The sequence below is a fragment of the Camelus dromedarius genome, chromosome 26, assembly GCF_036321535.1.
Source record: "Camelus dromedarius isolate mCamDro1 chromosome 26, mCamDro1.pat, whole genome shotgun sequence".
In the NCBI taxonomy this organism is placed as follows: Eukaryota; Metazoa; Chordata; class Mammalia; order Artiodactyla; family Camelidae; genus Camelus; species Camelus dromedarius.
The window spans coordinates 11,707,560-11,725,020 of record NC_087461.1 but is presented as its reverse complement, the minus strand read 5'-3'; the positions used below and the strand labels follow the sequence as shown (position 1 = coordinate 11,725,020).

The window sequence follows — 17,461 nt, the reverse complement described above, 5'->3', positions numbered from 1 at the left end:
GGGAGGGATGAGGATGGGGAGGTGGGTTAGAAGCAGGCCTGAGTCATCTGTGGTAAAGGAAAGGCAGGGAGGAGGTGGGGTGGGGAGGGTCCTCCCAGTAGATATCACAACATTTAGTAACTGACTAGAAGGTGCATCAGGGTGACTGCTGCAGACATCTTTTTTAATGCAGTGAGGTAATTAGCCTACCACCTTGAACATAACCTGTCCTCAATGATGTGTATTGAATTGAACTGCTGTAACGTTCCCATAAGTTACCAAAGACACGCAACCATTCATATGACAGGCAGTAATGTTAAGACAACTGTGTGCGTGTGTGTGTGTGTGTGTACTGTATATTTTTTAGGTCTTAAATGTGGGGTAAGAATCTGTCAAGAGATCTAGAAGCACAAATTTATCAAGAAAGACAATGTTCTCCCTTAACCTTGACTTTTGTTTTATTCAGTGTTAGAGGAAGAAGATGGAAGAAAGAATGGCCGCATGGCCATTAGACGTGTTCATAAATTGTAGCTCCCTTACGGATTCACCTAAGGAAATGACTCTGAGAGTTATCTGTCTTCACTGAGTCTATGCTTTTGCCTGGAGGTTAGGGAAATATTTTCCTAGAAACTTATACGACTGCTCTCTGTAGTCAATAATAGTGTATTATCTTTCCATTCAGCTAGCAAGTAGTTCCCTCTTACAGTTTCCTCCAAAGTCATCAGATGTCATAACTAGTCTAGAGATTTCAGGCCTTCCACATTTTCTCTTATTGTTCCTGTCTATTTACCTGCTCATCTGAAAAGAGCGCTTCTCTCCATCTCTTACATTCTGTGATGAAATGGACTAAAAGAAAATGAGGAATCATTCTTAACGATTCGAGCTAACAAGAGGAATAATGGTGAATCAGTTTATGAAGATTATAGTTAAGCTCACCAATAGCAAAAACCAAATATATGATAAAATCTCCAAGCAGTCAAACTATCCAGGTAACTCACCATTTGGGGGATGGTCTCAAATGCCATGATTTGGGTCCTTAATCTCCTTGCATTTCATCACCCACAGCCTTTCCACTGGGCAGACAACCTACCTGACATAGACTAATGGAGACTGGACAGTCCCACCCCAAATTTGTTTTCCTTAAGATAAGAGAATTTACATATGCTTGTTCCACAGAAAGACAGAATTCATGACTATTTAATGGGTGGGAGGGATGCATTTTGATGGATTAAGGGAATGAAAAGTCATTCACAGTTGGGCCTGTGGTCAGAGGTCCTAAGGCCAGGTTGCCCCTTCTCAGAGGGAAGACCCCCCTTGGAAATACCATGTCAGTATTGCAGATGATGTTGATAATGACGTGTATTCACCGAGGCCCTCCTGTGGGGGGTACTGCACTTCATGTGTTTGCTAATTTGTTCTGCCAGCATTATTACCTTGAACAGAGGACAGCTGGGACCTAAGGACTCAGGGTGGTGACAGGGTGGCAGGGGGTGGGGAGTCAGAAAACTTTGGTTTGAATTTACACTCTACTGATTACCGGCCATTGGACATGGCCGTTGGGCAAGCTGCTTAATCCCTGAGTGTTTCAGTTCTGTCTTCTGTAAAATGGGAATAATAATGTTGCCCATCTCAATGACATAGTTGTGTAAGTTAAGTAGGTTAATATAGGTAAAGTACATTAAAAGAACTTGGAAGAGTAAGCCATGTAAAACTTCCTGCCGATAAGCCCTATATGTATTGGTCATTACTGTTTTTGTTTTTTGTTTTGTTTTTGCAGACTTGCATTATTTTATTTTGCTCTTTCCAGTCTGAAGCTACTATCGTGGGCATCTAGAGTTATACAAATGACAATTACAAAAAATAAAAGACCAAGACACCCAGAGTGAGATGCATGGTGGACACTAGCCGGAGATGAGGGAGCTGGCAGGGGCAGGGCTGGGAGCCAGGGGCCAGTGGCTTCCACAGGGCTCTGGGCTGAGGATGACGCCCCGCTTCATCGCACTGAGATGGAGGAGTCCAGTCATAGGAGGAGCACCGATCACACCGGGGGCTCTGGCTGAGGCGGTTTGAGGCCCAGCACCACCAGATGGGGACACAGGCCTCGGGCCAGTGAGAGCCCCCTGGGAAGGTGGGGGGTGGGTTCTGGATTCGGGGAGGTACCTCACCTGCCCCACCACTAGACAGGCAGAGGGCACTGAGGCCCGGAGATGCCGTCCATCTCAAAACCCCACAAGACCCCTTTTAGCCCACTCATGGCTACTACCGGGCTTGCCTGAGGCTCCCACAGCAGTAACATTTCATTAAAAAAAAATACTGATTTGGTCATTTTCTACTTCCAGTCAGGCCAGGTGAAAGAAAAGAGACAGGAACAAGGCCCCCTGTGGAGGGGGCAGGCCCGGACGGCCGCCAGGCCAGGCCGCTGCCAGGCACAGGTGCACGAGGGGCACACTCTGGTTCCAGCCCCACGCTGTCCGGCTTTCCCCCGATGCAGGGGTGGTGCCCCAGGAGGGCCACCCTCGGACAGGCCTGGGGCAAGTGCTTGGATCCTGGGAAGTTGGGGGCAGGGAGCTCTCAGGAGAGGACAGGAGATTCCAGTTACACACCTTGCCATACCAAGGGGCTTGGGAAGTCCTCCCAGCCCCCCACTTCTCCCTGGCCTCTTCAGGGAAATAAGGCTCAGAGTCATCTGAGGTCAGAAGAAAGGTTCCAGCCTCGCCCAGGACAGAGGAGAGAGGGCAGCAGGATCTGAAATCCCTCCGAGGGTCAGGCCACAGCTGCTGACCTGCCTGGGGGAGGCCACATAAGGCAACGGGTGAGGGCATCGTTTTCTCTGGGTTTCCAGTTTGAAAGGCAAGGGGCTCGCCACTTGCGGCGGAGCCCACGTGGAGAAGAGAGTTAGCAGGAGGGGTCTGGGACAGGGCGGTGGGCGGAGGCTAGTACTCCCACAGCGTGGCGGGGTCAGTGGTGTCAGTGCAGGCCTTCAGGACCCCGGCATGGTCCCCCTTCAGGTAGTGTCCGCCCACCCTGATGGCCACCTTGTTGTAGTGGCAGAACTCAAAGAAGTCCACAGGGATGTCACTGCTGCTGGTGACCGAGGAGTCGTTGCCCACCATCCAGTACTTGCCCGTGAAATCTTTGATGTAAGCACCGTCCCTGAACTCCAGCTGGAAGACATCTAGTTGGAGCGGTTGGCGTCCAGGGTGCCTGTGACCTTGCGGCAGCCGATGAAGCCGTGCTCCCAGCGGAACACGATGATGGGCCGGTTGATCAGCTTCATGAGGAAGAGCTCCGAGTCCCCTGCTGTCTCCACCGAGGCAGCCAGCTGGCCATTCTTCTTGGCTGTCACAAACTTGCCATTGGATGCACGCAGTATGATCCGCCGATCACGCCACTGGATGTTGAAGTAGCAGCTGGCTGCACGACCTGGGCGCAGCTTTGCTCCAGGGCAAAGAGCTCGTCCTTGCCCACTTTGGTGGCCTTGCCCGCCTTGAGCGTGACGCTGGGGCCCCGACGGCGCAAGGTAGTGGCCCTGGCAGTCGCAGAAGGCCACCTTGCCAGAGCGGAACTCGAGCGTGTGGCGGGCTCGGGGTGCGCCACTGGGCGCCCATCGTGGCGCAGGAAGCGGTGGTCAGCCGTCTGCAAGATGTAGCGCTGGTCCTGGAAGGCCAGCGCGATGAGCGAGTCAACACCCCAGGGCACGTCGCGGTCCACTGAGATCTCGTCAGCGGGCTGCGAGTTCAGGGGAGTGTAGCGCTTGCGGGCCAGGCTGTAGATGTTGGCCTGCGGGTGTATGGCGATGTGCACGCTCCACTTCTCAGCCGGCGACACCCTCTGAGCGAAGCACGACAGGCGGTCCTCGGTGCCACGAAAGTAGCGCCAGTGCGCCTCGGACTGCAGCGACCAGCGGCTGTCATCGTGTGCCACCATCAGAAAGCGGCAGTCGGCGCCGGGCACCTCATGTTCGCAGGTCACGTTGCCATCCTTGTCCGCCGCCAGGTAGCGGCCCAGGTGGCTGCACAGGCACAGGGCTGCACTGCCCGCCTCGTCGGGCGGCTGCTCCAGGGTCCAGATCTGCTGCTTCTTCAGGCTGCTGGCCGACGCGTTCACCTTGAATCCAAATGTCTCGGCCTTCAAGTACTTGTTGCAGTAGTTGATGAGCCCGGACTGGATTTGCAGGGCCTCTGCCGTTCCGTTGGCGGTCATGGTGGCTGCGAGCGAGTTGGAGGCCCTGGCGCAGCACGGGAGGTCGGTGGCAGGTCCCCGCAGGGGCTGCGCCCTGCTCCTTTGTTCAGCAGGCGCCTCTCGGCGCGCACTCTCAGCAGTGCTCCACTGGTCATTACTGTTGATATTATTTCCTTCATTATGTACAGATGGATAAACGGGATTAAGTAACTTAATCAAGATCCAGTGTTGGTAAGAGGCAAAACCAGGATTCAAACTCACCTTTCTCTCATTGCAAAGTGTATATTCTTCTGATGACCCCCCCCCCCCCAAGCATGGCTCAAAATCCAAGACCTGCCATTTACTAGCTCTGAAGATCCCCTCCCCGAGACTCAGTTTCTCATCTACAAACTGAGGGATGGTACCAATCTCACAGATGCACTGCGATGATTAAATGAAATGACACATCAAGAGCTCAGAGCAGGTAATCAGCACATGTTCATTTTCCCTCGCTTTTCATTCAGTGGCCAGGACGCATAGGAATTTTTCTGCCTGCTGAATAGATCTGGTCTAATCTTTCTGGCAATTTTGACTTACTAGAGGAAGAAAGCTCCAGTTGGTTTTAAATACAAACAAAATAGGCAACTGAAAGAAAAAAAAATCACATCTTGGTCTTCGACAACTGATACAGAAAATGACCAACACTTCAAACAGCTGATACCGTATCACACAAATGCATTTTCATCTGGTCTTTGGAGAAAACTGACCTACATCAAGAGAATATTGGTTTTATAGCAAGAGAAGAGCTTCACTGAGAAATTATGAAACTCATAATGTTTTAATCGGTGTTGGAAAAAAACCTCAAAGCCTCCTGGAAATAAACTGATTCTAGTGCTGAAGGCTCTCCATGAAATAATTCCGAAATCAGCTCCTAATACAATTGACTATTAGGCCAATCTGAATCACTAACAGCAATCATACCTAAAGTGTATTATGTACGTGTTCTGTGCCAGGGCTTCTGCTAAGTGTTTTATGTACATTTTCACTTGATCCATCTGCCCAACAGCCATGTGAGGGAGAAGCTACTATTACTTCTATTTTACACATAAGGAAACCTAACTTGCCCAAACTCCCTTGGCTAAGGAGGGAGTGAAGCTGGGTACAGTAGAGACCCTGAATGCTTCCCCATATGGAGTCTCCACTACTTCCTGGCAACACGGGTGGCCCATGCTACCCAGGCTGGTAATTAGGCAGAACCAGAAGACTTCTCCAGCCAATGCAACATGAATGGGAAGGGTGGGTGGCACATCACAGCCAAGGCATTCAAGAGCTGGTGGGTCAATTTTATACTAACTTTTCCCCTTTTCTTGGCAAATCTGGAGGTCATATGTTGAGATAGCAGTGTCTCAAGTTGGGAGGAGCATGAATTCCTGAGACACTGGAGATGGAGCAGAGAATTGTTACTGACCTGCTTCAGATTTTACATAAGAGATCAAATAAACTTACAGTAGGTTAAACTACCAATATTTCAAGATTAATTTGACCTGATAGCATAAACAAGTGCAATCCCAACTAAAACACTGTTAGAACATTGGGCAGCCTCCAGAGCCCCTAACCCTTAGCCATTATGTGATACCTTCTAGACCATGTACCCGATGTTTGCTAAGCACCCAGTCCTAAAGTTAGTCTTTTAATAATATTTAAGATATCATCAAACAGAATTACAGAATTTCTCCACTGTCTTCTCCCGGAAAGTAGACAAGAAGTGACGCTATTAGAACCTCCGGTGTGAAATCCCTGAGATCTGTGTTGTTGCCCTTTGTCATTCTGTGAGTGGAGGCAGTCAGGTGATATGGAGATGCTACTGACACTCAGCGATGTGTTTCTACATCATCGAGCCAAGTCCTCCTGCTTGAAACGATGGCTGGTCATAGAGAGCTGAAGTGAAAACACCCAATTGTATCTCAATCCATGGGTCATAATAATAATATTAACAGCTTACATTTATGGAATGTTTTATGGTTTACAGGTTCACACATATTAGCTCATTTGTTCCTCATGACAACACTATGAAGCAGGCAAGTCCAGTGTTATTCTCCCCATTTTATAGATTAGGAAACAGAGGCTGGAGGTAGCTAAGGAATCCTAAATGGCAGAGCTAAAGCTGAGACTTGGATCTTCCAAATCCTAGTGCCTCATTCCTAGATGGAAGAAAAGGGCCAAGAAGAGTATTGAAGAGTCTTGTTAGCACTGCCATCAGAGAGGAACTCTTGAATCCCCAGCTGATTCTGGGTATTTAGAATTGCCCTGTTTGTAGCACTCAATGGGAGGCAATTTCTCTCAGCAGTAGACATTATTACAGCCCCTTGTGGTTTCAAGAAAAGATCACAGTAGGACTGCCTTTTACAGACTTGAATTTCACCATGTTCCTACCTTTATAAGAGACCTGCTGAGCACACAGAGATGACGGGGAGACAGAAAGGTCCAGAGCGCATGGGTGGTGATGGCTATAGCATAAATGTAAAATAAGAGGACAGAAACATTTCCACCTCAAAAAAAAAAAAAAAAAAGTGTGGTTCGATGGCTAAGGACAAATGAAGTTTCCAGAAGAAGGCAAAGCTGGCTAACAGATGATGGAGGATGAGTGCTGTGTGTCCACATGGTATCAGTTGGACACAAGCCCAATGTTCCACTGCTTAGTCTCTGCTTATTACAGAATTTGATCCAACAATTGTTGAGCAATCATTCTCTTGGAACAAGGATGATAATCCCTGTGTGCAAGCTATTTCCCAGGAGAAAATCAGCCTTTTTGGATGGTGCATAAATTCTTCCAGTCCTTTAAGTTACCTTGATTAAATGTACATATTAGCCCACAAAAGGCATGTCTGGTGTCCTAAGTAAGTGGATACAAATTTTTATATGTTTATCTTGGTCTCAGTCTGCATCATGTGGGGAAAAAAAAAAAACAAAAAAGTTAGCTGTGTGGTTCTCCCAAGGACTATGTTCAACGGCAAAAAAGGGGATTAATGCTTTCCACGTGGAAAGCTATAGCCACATAAACAGGAAGGGAGCACTGGATACATGAAAAGAGTCTGGTCTGTGAGGTTACATATACACAGCAGACTAGAAAAGCTATGGCATTTGAATGCAGATAGAACTGAGCTGGAATCTTGATTCACTGAGATCTAGGGCCAATTATTTTACTTTCTGACCTTCACTTTTCTCAAAAGTAAAACTAGGACATTAAGAGAATCTTAGAATACGCATCCCAAGGTTCATAGCAGCACTAATTACAATAGCCAAGACATGGAAACAACCTATATGTCCATCGATAGATGACTGGATAAAGAAGTTGTGGTATACATATACAATGGAATACTACTCAGCCATAAAAAATAACAAGTAATATCATTTGCAGCAACATGGATGGACCTGGAGATTGTCCTATGTGAAATAAGCCAGAAAGAAAGAGAAAGAAAAATATCATATTATATCATTTATATGTGGACTCAAAAAAAGGAACAGGGACACAAATGAACTTACTTACAAAAGAGAGATAGACTCACAGACATAGAAAACAATCTCATGGTTAGTGGAGGGACATGTGGTGGGGAGGGATAAATTGGGAGTTTGAGATTAGCAGATATGAACAGATACATAAAAAGATAAAACAACAAGGTCCTACTGTACAGCACAAGGAACTATATTCAATACCTTGTAATGGCCTATAATGAAAAAGAATATGAAAAGGAATATATATATATATGTATAAATAAATCACGATGCTGTACACCGGAAAGTAACACAACACTGTAAATTGATGATACTTCAATAAAAAATTAAAATAAAAAAAAGATAAAATCTTAGAGTTCCCTGAAACTGCTTTGCTTCTTCTTACTTGTCAGTCTTTTTCGTCTTATTTCCTTTGCCTGAAATGCCCTTCCCTCCAACTTTTCTGGCCTCTGCTATAAGGCCTTAGGTCTCAGCTTTGATGTTCTTGCCTCTTTCAGTAAGGCCTTCTGTCTCCCCAGGGGTGGACTAGGTTCACAGGACCACACAGGTGCTTCCTGAATTCCTGCTTTCACAGTAGTACCTTTCACATCAATGGTAATATCCCATTTTTGTGTTCACAAAGTGCAAGTTTCTTGAGAGCCAAGGCAGTTTCCTTCATCATAGACACTCCGGTACTAGTGAAGTGACTGGCACAGCAAAATGAATATTTATAAAAGCATGCTTTCATTCAATACCTGAGTATTCACCCTTACTATATCTTAGGCCTTGTTTTAGATCATGGAAATGCAACAGTAAAAAAAACATAACCTGAACCCTGATGAAGCTCATATTCCAGGAGAGGGAAAAAGGCAATAAGCAAATAAGTAATATATGGGATATGCTGGATACTGATATGCTGTCTCCAACCTCTCCATCCCCAACACAAAACCACCTCCTTCCCATCCTTTTCTATATCCTTGGACCCAACCTTAGCCCCATCCCTACCCCATTTTCCTCTATACTTCTCCAACTTGAAATTTATTTCCATCACCATCCCCAGTGAATGAATTAATGAATAAATGAATAATAGAATTACTCTGTGCATTATTTGAGATAATACTTGCAAAGGCTCTAGCCCAGTCCTGCCCCAATTATGTGCTCAATAAATGTTTCTTTCCACTCCCCCCTCTCCTCCTGTCTGTGATTGGCTCTTGTCATTTATGCCTTTAAAACTCCTGTGGATCAGAAATGATGAAATATAAAGCTAAATATTATGAAAACATACAAGAAAAAATGTTGAAATACTCCATCATCCAGCATTTGAACTTGATCTTCACTGCCGTCTTCTCATAAAATATTCATAGAATTCTAAAGCACTTCAATGTAATAATTACCCCCGCTAAAGTCCTAATAATCTTACAGGGAGAAAGACAGAGGCTGGATTGTTGCCATAGTTACATCTACTATATAACTACTATTTGCCTGCTGGCTCAACACACTTGGTTCAGGGTCTTTGGGGATTATCTAGTTAGAGGGAAAGGGATCTTGGTTCAAATTTCTACTCTGCAACTTACTGGCCCTGGAAGACTGCAGTTCCCTTAATGCCTCTCATTTGGTTTATTAATCTATACAATTGAAGTAGTAAAATCATCAGCCTCCCATGGTTATGATAAGGATCCAATGAGTTAAAAAAATGTAAAGTCTTAGAAGAGAGTCTGACATTTAAGAGGTGTCCTGTCAACATTAGCTGTTATTATTCTGATTCAAGACTGTCACGCTGTCCCACTGTATTTACTTCATGTGCAACCAAAGATGGTTTAGCAAACAAACCAGAGACTTCCAATTATCAAGGAGTTATAATTTTCTAATTTTGGTATTTCCCCATTGCTTTATCTACACAAAATTGAACATTTTTCAACTTTTTAAAATAAAGGTTTCATTCCCAGGTCTTGCATTGTCAAAAGCATAAATGATTTTCAGCAGAGTTGCTTTTTTAAAAAAACAAGACAATCTTTTTTCAATATCATAAAGATTAAATCTTAAAAAGGTAAAAAATAAAGAAATGTTGATGTCTGCTTTTCTGGTGAGTGAAATTTATAACTGCAATTTCTTTGGGGTATCTGGATTTAATGCATTTGTAATGTTACTCTGTATGAATATAAGTAATCATTGCCAGATACACACATTCTCACTCTGCAGATGTCATATAATCCTGTGTATTTCTACAAATTAAATAACATAAATAACTCTGAGAAGTAAAAAAACAACTAGAGGTGTAAATATATATGAATCAACTGAAAAATAATCAGACTTATAAAATCTCATCAGGGTTCCCTGGAAAACAGTGGTCCTCTCTCCCTGCTTCTTTGGTTCTGTTTTGTTTAACCAGAACTCCTCATGTATTTTCTCTCAGGACTTCACAGCATTTGTGAACTTGACAAATACCTTAATTTTCAAAAGATTTATTTAAGATGACTTCATGGGACAATCACACGAATCAGCCTGAAAGACTCAAGGCCAGTAAGGAATCTTCTCTGATTCCTCTAGTTACCTCTCCCACTGGATCGCACTCACTTTTTAAACTTAATTTAATTTTTTGGGGGGAGAGGAGGTGACTAGGTTTACTTATTTATTTATTCTTAGAGTAGGTACTGGGGATTGAACCCAGGACCTCGTGCACACTAAGCACTCACTCTGCCACTGAGCTGTACCCTCCCACCTACATTCACTTTTTTTTTTTCTTTTCAGAATACCTAGCTCTTTGTACTTTGTGTTATTTATTTCTGTTCCTTTCATATTTATGCCACTAAATTGTAAGCCTGTTTAGGGCCCACAGTCCAGCAGATTTCCTTATATAGACTGCCATTCCATAGAAGTTCCAAAAAAGAGTGAATTTTACAGATAGATAAGTAATAAAGCCCTACTGGGATTAGTGGCTAAATGCAAATACTTTTGCTGCTTTGGGTAATTAGGTGAATTAAAGCTGGCTCCTCAGACTTCTATTTACATTGTATTTCATTCATTCATCATTCATTCATTCTTTTGTCCATTTATTTATCCAATGTATTGAATGTCTACCACGTGCCAAACATTATTCTAGGTACTTGGGGTACATCTATAAACAAAACAAAACAACAACAAGGCAAAAACAGAAACAAAGCAAAAATTAAATTCTTATCCTGTGGAGCTTACCTTTTAGTGGAAAGAAAAAGACAATAAAGAGTAAAGAATAAATAAAGCTTTTCTGATATATAGGGACTCCGTTTTCCTTGAGAAGAACCACAACATAACTAAGAAATACAGCCTTTCTCACGTCTTTCAGTCTCACAGAAAACTTCACTAAATCCAGTATTGCTCCAAGGTATTAAACAAAATAGCATTTATCCACAGTGTTTGAGAAGGGAGTGTGGTATTGGACTTAATATTCAATCCAACCTAAATTTGCAACCCTGGTGAACAAATACCCAAAGTGGTCTTCTCTGTATTGTTTTACTTAATAAACAATGTATCAGTCACTGTTCTAAGTGCTTTGTATACACATTAACACAACAACACTATGAAGTGTTACCATCCTTACTCTATAGCTGAAGACACTGAGGCACAGAGAAGTTTAGGACCTTGCCTGTTGTCACACAGCTGGTGAGAGCTGGGATTTGAACCTAGGCTGTTTGCTCTACAATCTGTGCCTTATCTACTAACAGACTAACTTCCCATGTGTCTACAGGGTCTCTATTGGTACCAGCAGCAAACACTCAGTCCAACTGACATCAGGAAGGCAAACAAATTGATAATGTGTAACATAATTTTGTATATAAGAGCTCAGATGAGATGATCAGATTAGGTCACAGTCATGTTGGAAAGTCTCTATTCCATGTTGCATTGGAAGGATCCCAATTTATGATTTAAGGAGAAAGATCATCTTCTCTATCAGGGCTGGGATGTGATGGGAATGCAGTAACTTCTCAATTATCCAAAACTGGATTAGGTGCATCTCCCTTTATCCAGATGTTTCTTCTTAACTTTCCCCCTTACTAATTATCACCACCTATGATCTCATATATGGACTTCTCTCATTTATTTATTGTCTGTATCCCATAACTAGAGTTTAAGCTCCATGAGGGCAGAATTTTTGTCTCTTTCATTTCCTGTTTTGTCTCCTGGCCAAGAACAGGGCCCGCTACATGTTAAGGCACTCAGTAAAAACTTACTGAATGAATGAAGGACTATAATGGTAATTTTACCATTTTAATACTACTGCAGCTGCCACCTATTAATATCTCTTGTGGAAAAAAGAGAAGAGGAGAGGAAAGATTATGAAATGCAAAAATGCTACTTTTGCTGCTTGGAGTAATTAGGTGCAAAGATTTGGTGTGGGATGAAACGTGTAGGACTGGCTGAAACAAAACCTGGGGATATCTATCTATGGATTGCACATAAGTGATTACTCTCATTACAAGTCATAGAAATGGAGAATTAGCTAATGAGATTAATATTCGTCACTTAAAACTCATAATCCAGATTTTTGGCAGCTCAACAACGGCTCTTCTGAAATATTCTTAACTATGTTTTTTTCCAAGTCATAAATGTTTCATTATATATATATGTACATTTGATCTTCATACTTTAAATCTACAAGGAATTAATAAAGTCTTTCCAAAAGTTTCTCTCCTCACCCCATCCTTTCAAACCAGAATATTATCCAAACATTTTACCCATTAACAAGATGGGCCAGCTAAATATTAGAATAATAAAAAAGAAAAGAGAAAGATGGAAAAAACACTCAGCAATGATCATTTCTACACAGGGCTGTTCTACGTTACTGTTTTTTAATTTCTCTGGAAGGTGAAGACATCAATTGCATTTGCCTGAAAATTTGTTGTAATGGGCAGGGTGAATTTACACTCAACCATGGCTGTGCATATGGGTAAAATATGAATTTAAAATAAATACATACATAATTAAAGAAACACAATCTGAGCCCCCTGAAATAAATCAGGAAGCCTTAATGGGATGTTAGGTTGTTTTTCTACACGATTTTCCATTCTACCTGCCAAATAGCTCCCGTTTTTTAACAGAACAGACATTGTGTATTTTCTTGAGGCAGAAACCTGCAGAGAAGGACTGGAAACTGTCCACAAGAAGGGTTAGCTGTGTTTTGTAAAATAGGTATGGCCGAAAGGAATGCTGTTTGGTTTATAACTATTATCTGTGTAGATTTTTACAAACCATTAGACTAAGTTCTACAGTCAAATATTCACAGGGTGTGAAAAACAGACTTTACAGTTACCCAAGAGCTGAAAATAAGTACAGAGAGTGGTGGGAACCTTCTGTAGTGCTGAATACCCTTTAGACTTCAAAACAGACCTTCTAACTTCTTTCTTGCTAATAGTCCTATAATTTCATATATACAGAATCTTACAGAAATGGACCCTTAAAATAATTATTACCACTATTAGAAATTAAATATACTGGAGAAGAATCTCCAAGTTTCTGCAAATGCACTACTTCTTTTAAATTAGGAGATATTTGATTTTTAAAAAATCTCTTCTGCATAATAAAAGAATTTTGATAGCCCCTTAGTGTTTAGCCATTCTAGTTGGTGTGAAATGATACTTTACTGTGGAATTATTTAGCATTTCTTTGATGACCAAAGATGTTGACTACTTCTTTATTTGTTTATTGGTCATTTGTATACTTTCTCTGACCAGGTATGTGTTCAAGCCTTTTCCCAACTTTTTTTTTACTGTATTTTTGTCTTTTACTATTATTTTGTGGGGTTGATTACATAAAGGGAATATAGTTTTTCATTTCTTAATGCCTGTCTTCTTTTGATGAGAGTAAGTTTTTCGTTTTGATGAAGTCCATCTTGTCAATTTTTTCATTTACATTTAGAGATTTTGGTATGTTTTCTGAAGAAAATCTTTGGCAAACAAGGTCATGAAGAGATAGACTTATGCTGGCCCAGATGCTTTATGGTTTTAGCTTTTATTTTTTGATCCATCTAATATTAATTTCTCTGTGTAGAATGAAGATGTCAAAGTTCACTTTTTCTTTGTGTATCCAGTTTCCCCACATCATATGTGGATAAGACTTTATCTACGGAATTGCTTTGATGCTTTGGTTAAAAAAAAAAAAAAATCACCAAAAAAAAAAAAAAAAAAAAAAGGTCTATTTCCAAACTATGTTTCAAACTAATCTAAGGCCTTTGTTTTTCCATATAAATTTTAGAATCAATTTGTCAATTTCTACTCAAGAATTGCGGGGTTTATTTTTTAATATTTTTTATTTATTTATCATCATTTTTTAAAATTATTTTATTTTGGCTGAGGGATGGGGGAGGTAATCAGGTTTATTTATTTTTGGAGGAGGTACTGGGGATTGAACCCAGGTCCTCATGCATGCTAAGCATGCACATTACCAATTGAGCTACACCCTCCCCCTAAGAATTGCGGTTTTGATCAGAATTGCACTGAACCTGTGCATAAATTTGGGGAGAAAAAATTCTTAACAATATTGACTTTCTAAACCATGAGCATGGTATGTCTCTCCATTCATTTAGATCGTCTATAAATTCAGCAATATTTTATAGTTTTCACTGTACAAGTATTACACAACTTTTGTTAAATATATTCCTAGTTACCTTGTGTTTCTTGATTTAAAAATTTCATGTTACAATCATTTGCTTCTACTGTATGGATATACAGCTGATTTTTGTATATTGACCTTGAATTCTGAGACCGAGGTAAATTTATTGTAGTAGTTGATTTGTAGATTGCTCCAGAATTTCTTAAAAAAAGAAAAAATCATCTGTAAATAAAGGCAGTTTTTACTTATCATTTTTTCCTTACTTTCCTTATACTTCCATTTTTTGGAAGTACCATATACTTTATACATATACACAGTTGACTCTTGAACAATACGGTTTATGCGGGTCCACTTATATGTGGATTTTTTCAATAAATAAACAGAAATAGACACGCAGATGCTCTTGGATTGGAAGAATCAGTATTGATAAAATGGTCACACTGCCCAAGGCAATCTACAGATTTCATGCAATCCCTATCAAATTACCCAGGACATATTTCACAGAACTAGAACAAATCATAATAAAATTTATATGGAACCATCAAAGACCTAGAATTGCCAAAGCATTACTGAAGAGAAAGAAAGAGGCTGGAGGAATAACTCGACCAGAATTCAGACAATACTATAAAGCTACAGTCATCAAGACAGCATGGTATTGGTACAAAAACAGACATATAGACCAATGGAACAGAACAGAGAACCCAGAAATGAACCCACAAACTTTTGGTCAACTAATCTTTGACAAAGGAGGCAAGAATATACAATGGAATAAAGACAGTCTCTTCAGCAAATGGTGTTGGGAAAACTGGACAGAGGCATGTAAAGTAATGAAGCTAGAACACTTCCTTATACCATACACAAAAATCAACTCAAAGTGGATCAAAGACTTAAACATAAGACAAGATACAATAAACCTCATAGAAGAAAATATAGGCAAAACATTATCTGACATGCATCTCAAAAATGTTCTCCTAGAACAGTCTACTCAAGCAGTAGAAATAAAAGCAAGAATAAACAAATGGGACCTAATGAAACTTACAAGCTTCTGCACAGCAAAGGAAACCATAAGTAAAAGAAAAAGACAACCTACGGAATGGGAGAACATTTTTGCAAATGAAACCGACAAAGGCTTGATCTCCAGAATATATAAGCAGCTCATATGACTTAATAAGAAACAACCAAACAACCCAATCCAAAAGTGGGCAAAAGACCTAAACAAGCAATTCTCCAATGAAGACATACAAATGATCAATAAGCACATGAAAAAATGCTCAATGTCACTAATTATCAGAGAAATGAAAATCAAAACTCCAATGAGGTATCACTTCACACCAGTCAATGGCCATCATTCAAAAATCCACTAATGACAAATGCTGGAGAGACTGTGGAGATAGGGGAACCCTCCTACACTGCTGGTGGGAATGCAGTTTGGTGCAGCCACTGTGGAAAACAGTATGGAGATTCCTCAAAAGACTAGAGATAGACTACCATATGACCCAGGAATCCCGCTCCTGGGCATATATCCAGAAGGAATCCTACTTCAGGATGACACCTACACCCCAATGTTCATAGCAGCACTATTTACAATAGCCAAACATGGAAACAGCCTAAATGTCCATCAACAGGTGACTGGATAAAGAAGATGTGGTATATTTATACAATGGAATACTATACAGCCATAAAAATTGACAACATAATGCCATTTGCAGCAACATGGATGCTCCTGGAGAATATCATTCTAAGTGAAGTAAGCCAGAAAGACAATGAAAAATACCATATGAGATCGCTCATATGTGGAATCTAAAAAAAACAAAAACAAAAACAAAAACAAAAACAAAAAGCATAAATACAAAACAGAAATAGATTCATAGACATTGAATACAAACTTGTGGTTGCCAAGGGGGTGGAGGGTGGGAAGGGATAGACGGGATTTCAACATTGTAGAATAGATAAACAAGATTATACTGTATAGCTCAGGGAAATATACACAAGATATTATGGTAATTCACATAGAACAAAAGTGACAATGAATATATAATGTTCATGTATAACTGAAAAATTGTGCTCTACACTGGAATTTGACACAACTTTGTAAAATGATTATAAATCAATAAAAGTGTTTAAAAAAATAGAAAAAAATATACATGCAGAACTTCGTGTTTGCAGGACTTGTATTGAAGTGGATGGCCTCTCCTTACATAGGTGTAAGGTGAGATTTAATATAAAACTAATAACGTGTTAGTTTTCTTCCTATGTTATAACTTTGTTTTCAAAGAATTACATTACCATGCAATATATGCCTGTCTCTCTCACAATGGAAGAAACTGCGTTATCAGCCTATCGTTAGATGTAAGTGGTTTTAAAAAAAGTAACAGTTTCCCATACTGTGTTATGAATATGACTGCAACAGTGTATGCCGTATAAATCTTATAATGATTCAGTCACTAGTCTACAGGCAGTTGTTTCAGTTACACTGGGCCACCATAAAGCAGCCATGCTGCTGCTGCTTCATCTTCAGTGCACGAATCATTACACCTATAAGTAAATATGAATTTCCTTTCCACGTTATCTTTTCAGTTTTGATGTCTAGTGTTAGTGATGCATATAACACCCATATCATTTTTTTTATCATATTAAGACAATATTGATGTAGGTACTGACAGACAATTCATCTTGTAAACAGATGATGTAAACGTATGCTATCACTAAATACAGTATAGCACTATAAATGTATTTTTTCTTCCTTATGATTCTCTTGATAACATTTTCTCTTCTCTAGCTTACTTTATTGTAAGAATACAGTATAGAATACATGTAACATACAAAATATGTGCTTACCAATTATTTATGTTGGGGGTAAGTCTTCTGGTCAACAGTAGGCTATTAGTAGTTAAGTTTGCAGGGGGGTCAGATTTTATACACAGAGTTTTGACTACAAAGAGGTTTGGCACCCCAACCTCCATATTGTTCAAAGGTCAGCTGTGGGTAGATTGATTGATTGATGGATTGTTTGGTTGACTTATTCTTGGCATGATACATTGGCAAGGGTCTCCAAGACTAGGAATAGAAGTGGGGAGAGTACGGATCCGTGTTTATCCTTATTATATGTGTGTTCTCTTGCTCCCTGCATTTTTATTTGTCAAACTGTACAAACAAAATAACCATTCATCTTTCCATTTCTGAATTAACAAAGACGTCAATGATGGAGTGTACAATAAAATCAAGGACCCTAAAAAAACCAAAC

General features: G+C 40.7%; 1 protein-coding gene across 1 annotated transcript; it reads right to left on the bottom strand.

Annotated features, from left to right (window-relative positions):
- Window positions 1-2,567: 2,567 nt before the first annotated feature.
- On the bottom strand, window positions 2,568-4,309 carry FSCN1 (fascin actin-bundling protein 1). Its single transcript, XM_064479396.1, is given in 5 exon segments — window positions 2,568-3,157; window positions 3,160-3,392; window positions 3,395-3,486; window positions 3,488-3,555; window positions 3,558-4,309. Coding segments are annotated over 5 exon segments (1,263 nt in total). The 5' UTR covers window positions 4,183-4,309; the 3' UTR covers window positions 2,568-2,912.
- Between the last annotated feature and the right edge of the window lie 13,152 nt (window positions 4,310-17,461).